Here is a 5,213-nt window from a genome sequence, read left to right as displayed (position 1 = left end):
TTTTTTTTTTTTTTTTTTTTTTTTTGAACTGTGCTTGCTAGGCAAGTGCTCTACCACTGAGCTAAATCCCCAACCCAGGAAACTTTTTTTAAATGACAAGATATGTAGATAGGAGAGGGATGTGTTGGGGAATACCTGGAGGAAGTGGGGGGGGGGAGTTGGAGGTGGCTATAATCAAGATACTTTTTATACATGTATGAAATTGTCAAAGAATACATGTTAAATTTTTTAAATGGTGTTGTGATAAGCAGTACATAAATGTAATGTTGTTTTGATTTCATTTGATCTTCCTTGTGCTTCTATATTCCTGTTTAATGAGGGAGAATTAAAGATGGGAGAAATTGGAAAACCATGCGTACTGTAGACAGGTCTTTAAAACTCATGCTCTTGAAGGTCATCATGCCACCCTCTCTCCAACCTTTCCATCCTCTCCAAGCTTTCATATCTTTTTGACAAAAGAACCCCCAAATCACAACCTCTGGTCATATGGTTTGGGGATATAGCACTCAAATTAAAATTCTAAAATAAGGTCCTTTGTAAACATCCACTGATTTCTGTTTGTATTAAGAATAGAAGGGACCAATAATGTGACTCTATGTAAAGGTACCAACAGCCAAGCTGGATGATACAGTATGCTCTTCAGGACTCGGGTGGTACAAGGAGAGAACCAACTCCCACAAGTTGTCCTTCTCAACTTCATACACAATTAATTAATTAATTAATTATAAATAAATATGTAATTTGAAAAAAATTTAAGACAATAAGGGACCCAAAGAGATGGCTCAGTAGTGAAGAGAGAATACTATTCTTGCAGAAGACCTAAGTTCAGTTCCCAGCACCTCCATGGGATATGCCACAAATGCTTGTAACTCCAGCTGCAGAAGATCTGATGCCCTCGTCCAGCATCCTCAGCTACCAGCATGTGCATGCACTTACATACACAAACATACACATGATTTTAATAAAGAATAGAAGAAACCCCTCTGAACTACCCAACACAGTGTTTTTCTGCTCTAAACCGAGCATGAAACTATTCCCAACTTCTTTGTCCTGTTTGTAGTGATCAAAATAAACCTTGCTGATCAGTACTTATCATATCCCTTGTTGTCGGTAGATCATCAAAAAATGTCCCCTGTTACTTTCTATCTAAAGAGCTTCATCTCAGAACCTACCCCTCATTTTGGAAACACTCCTGCTGTACCTGTAGAATGAGAGAACACATTCCTGCTGTGGTGTGTTTCCTCACCCAAAGTGATGGTGCCTCTCCAACAGTGACCAGAAACAAAGTAAAGTAGCCTTTTCTCCTGATACTCTGATTGTCTTGGGTATTAGAGTGTGATGGAGCCTCTGTAACAGTGACTGGAAACAAAGTAACCTTTTCTCATTATAGTCTGATTGTCTTGGGTATTTGTTACAGTGTGAGGGAACTTCTGCAACAGTAACCTGAAACAAAGTTACCTTTTCTCACTATAATCTGATTGTCTTGGGTATTTGTACAGTGTGATGAAAGCACTGCAACCGTGATCTGAAACAAAATAACCTTTTCTCATAATCTAATTGTCGTGGGTATTGGTTACAACCATGGAAAGTTGGCCAACAGGGAGTACATGCCCAAGTTTATTGACACCTTTGATTCCTGATCTGTTTCTGCTGGCTTACCCCATAAACATCTAGGCAATAGTGATGTGCAGTTTAGATCTGGAGAAACTGAAGCACAAGGTCAAAAACCTAAGGCTGGCACAAGAGGTTTATTTGTTTTTCTACAAAAGTAAAATCAGTGTCTGGCGAGATGGCTCAGTAGTTAAGACCAGAGGACCTAAATTCAGTTCTCAGCATCCACATCTGACAGCTCACAACAGCGTGTAACTCCAGTTCCAAGAAATATGCTCTCCTCTGTGTTCTGCAAACACCAGCACTCATGTGCACATACCCACACACAGACACACATATACACATAACTAAAAATTAAAATATTTTTAATCAGCATTCATTTATGACACAAGTCCTGGAAAAGCTCCGAATGGAAAGAAGAAGTGTCAAGACACTGAAACATCTACAACACACCGACAGCCAAACAGCTTATTAAGTGGAGGGGAAAGTCAAGGCATTGCTAGTCTTGTTTCAAGGCTGGGGAAATACAGAGCCCAAAAGACTGGGAGGGGCAGAACGAGGAGGCTTTGGCAGGAACTATGGTCAAAGTGTAAGATGTAGCTGAATGAGAACATACGTGTGAAAGCCGTCATGGTACACAATGGCTTTCCAACCCTCCTGCCTCTGCCTCATAGTGCTGGGATAACAGGCCTGCTCCACCACTTTTGGGTTTCTGAAAATGAGATTGTTGCACTCCTATTTTGCCTGATGTCAAGGCTGGTAAAAAAAAGAAAAAAGAAAAAAAGAAAAGAAAAGAAAACATGGCCTTTATAAATTATTTTTACATTTTCAAGTAATTAAAAAAGTAAAAGAAGCCAGGCGGTGACAGTGCATGCCTTTAATCCCAGCAGTCGAATGGAAGGCAAAGGCAGGTAGAGTTCTGAGTTCTGAGTTCGAGGCCAGCCTGTTCTACAGAGTGAGTGTCAGAACAGCCAGGGCTACACAGAGAAACCCTGTCTCAAATAAATAAATAAATAAATAAACAAATAAATAAATAATTAGGGGTTGGAAAGATGACTCAACAGTTAAGACCACTGCTGCTCTTGCAGAGGACCCAGGTTTGAATCCCCACACCCACGTGCTGCTCACAACCACCTGTAACTTCAGTTTCAGGGGATCCAGCACCTTTTGACCTCCTTGGGCATTGCATGCACACGGTGCACAGACATATGCTCAGGCACACACACACACACACACACACACACACACACACACACATATGTATAATATAAATACTTTAATTTAACTTTTGAATGTTTATGGATTTTTACTTAAAATAAAAATTGCGTTGCTTCCCCCATTCCCTTTTCTCCCTCCAGCCCCTCTTCAGCTCCCTCCTTCCAGATTTTGTGATACACAGATGTTATGGAGTAGCCAGGCAACAGGGTCCACTAATCCTTCTCGGGATAGAGTGCCCCGTTCCTTTCCGGCTTTAACTGTAGTTTCTCTCTCTCTCTTCACAAACGAAGAAGCCGCAGCAACTCTGAAAGTATTTGTCATCTGCTGCTTTCTTTAAAAGTGCCGGCCTGGCTAGGGATTCGGTAGAGAGCTCGCCAGGTATGCACAAAGCCCTGCTAGGTCGACCACACTCCATTAAATGGTCCCACCCCCATGAGTATCTGGAGAATGCAAACTGAACTCAGAGGGGAGCTTGTTATTTTTTTTTAAGTTGGGAGTGGGTGAGGGTGCATCTGGGAGGAGTTAGGAGAGGGGTGGGAGATGGATGTGATCAAAACACAGTCTGATAAATTATCAAAAGCTCAATAAAAAAATATCATATTAAAATTAAAAAGAAAAAAAGTCCTGTCTAGTGGCACTCCAAGTTAGTCCCAGCACTCAGGAGACAAAAGCAAATGGATCTCTGTGAGTTCGAGGCCAGTCTGCTCCACCTAATGAGTTCCAGGCTAGCTAGGGCTACCTACTGAGACCCTCTCTCAAAAAATTAAAATAAAAAGAAAGATGTTCCCACAGAATTTGAAGGGACCAGAAGTGAGAGAAAGTTCTGTTCCCGGCACAAGCGGTTTATTGCAACACAGTGCGAATCCCCCGAAGCCGGGCCAGGGCATAGAGGGCTGCCATGTGGACCTCACGGTTTCTAAGGCTGTAAATGAGTGGATTGAGAACAGGTGTGACCACCAGGTAGAAAACAGCCACCAGCTTATGATGTCTGGCAGGGAGGGCACTAGAGGCTCGGGGCCGCAGGTACATGGCACTCACCGTGCCATAGAAGAGCCCTACCACCGCCAAGTGTGAGCTGCAGGTCGACAGGGCCTTTCGGCGACTCCCAGCCGAAGGCAACTTGCGCACCGCAGCCAGAATCCAGGCATAGGAGGCTAGGATGAAGGCCAAGGGTACCAGGAGGATGGGCACGCCCAGGCCGTAGACCAGCCTGTAGTTGGCCGTGGTGTCTGCACACGCTGTCCTCAGCACCGCAGGCAACTCACAGAAGAAGTGGTCCACCGCAGGCCTCCCGGGACAGAAGGGCAGGCGCAGCGTGGCCACCGCATTGGGCACAGACAGCACAAAGCCCAGAGTCCAGGATGCTCCAGCCAGCGCTGCACAGCGGGGCGCGGTCACCAGGGTCGAATAATGCAGGGGTCTGCACACGGCCAGGCAGCGGTCCAGGGCCATCGCAGCCAGGAGGATGGCCTCGCAGCTACCCAGAGAGATGCCCACGTACAGCTGCGCCCCACAACGCGCCAGTGAGAGGCGGGCGTGGTGCATGGTCATGTGCGCCAGCGCCTGCGGCAGCGTGGTGCTCACATAGGCCGTATCCAGCAGAGCCAGGTGGGTCAGCAGGCGGTACATGGGCCGGTGTAGTCGTCTGTCCAGAGCTATCAATCCCACGAGGGTACCATTACCCAACACCGTGGCGAGGTAGGCCAGGAGAAGTGAGGCCCACAGCAGGGGACGCAGGGAAGGTGGGGCCCATAGTCCCAGCAGGAGGAACTCCTGGGTTCCTGAATCATTGAGGGTTCCCGGGCCCATCCTGGAGACAGAGACAATGGCAGGATCACTGCAGCCTCTCTGGGCTCGGAGTATAAGGGATGAGGGCAGGAACTAGCTCCTCCCTCCCCTTCCTCACTCTCCCTTTGTCTCCCCCAACTCTAAGTTATGTCTTGCTTACCCCCCCCCTTTCCTTTGACAATAACTTGTTTTCTGTCTCTGCTGCTCGCAAACTTTGTAGTATTAGAGGAAGTTTTTGAATCTGAATTTTTCCTCTTAAAGGTTTTTGACAAAAGCCTAATGACCTGAGCCTGAAACACACACACACACACACACACACACACACACACACACACACACACACACTAAAGATCATGGTGACAAAGTAATTAATTAAAACATATTTTCTACATCACTTTGTAAAAGAATCTCTCTTTCCCTGCCCCCTGTCACCTCCCTCTTCCCTGTCTCTCCCTTTCTCTCCTCTCTCCACCCCCTCACTCCCTCATTTCTTCCCCTTCTCCCTGCCCAGCCTCTCCCCTCTCTCCCTCCCCCTGTCTCCCTTCTCCCTCCTCTCATGCCCTTCGATCTTCTTCCTCTACCTCTCTCTTCCTTCT

General features: G+C 46.1%; 1 protein-coding gene across 1 annotated transcript; it reads right to left on the bottom strand.

Moving 5' to 3' along the window:
- Positions 1–3,672: 3,672 nt before the first annotated feature.
- Positions 3,673–4,638, bottom strand: LOC118580538 (olfactory receptor 2A1/2A42-like). Its single transcript, XM_036182332.1, has one exon. The coding sequence runs from the start codon at positions 4,636–4,638 to the stop codon at positions 3,673–3,675; it is 966 nt and encodes a 321-aa protein (XP_036038225.1).
- Between the last annotated feature and the right edge of the window lie 575 nt (positions 4,639–5,213).

The sequence above is a fragment of the Onychomys torridus genome, chromosome 1, assembly GCF_903995425.1.
Source record: "Onychomys torridus chromosome 1, mOncTor1.1, whole genome shotgun sequence".
In the NCBI taxonomy this organism is placed as follows: domain Eukaryota; kingdom Metazoa; phylum Chordata; class Mammalia; order Rodentia; family Cricetidae; genus Onychomys; species Onychomys torridus.
The sequence above is the reverse complement of the archived record's forward strand: the minus strand, read 5'-3'. Positions and strand labels throughout refer to the sequence as shown.

Bases quoted from the DNA above. Each gene is read 5' to 3' on its own strand.
- LOC118580538 (XM_036182332.1), bottom strand. From the start codon at position 4,638: ATGGGCCCGGGAACCCTCAATGATTCAGGAACCCAGGAGTTCCTCCTG.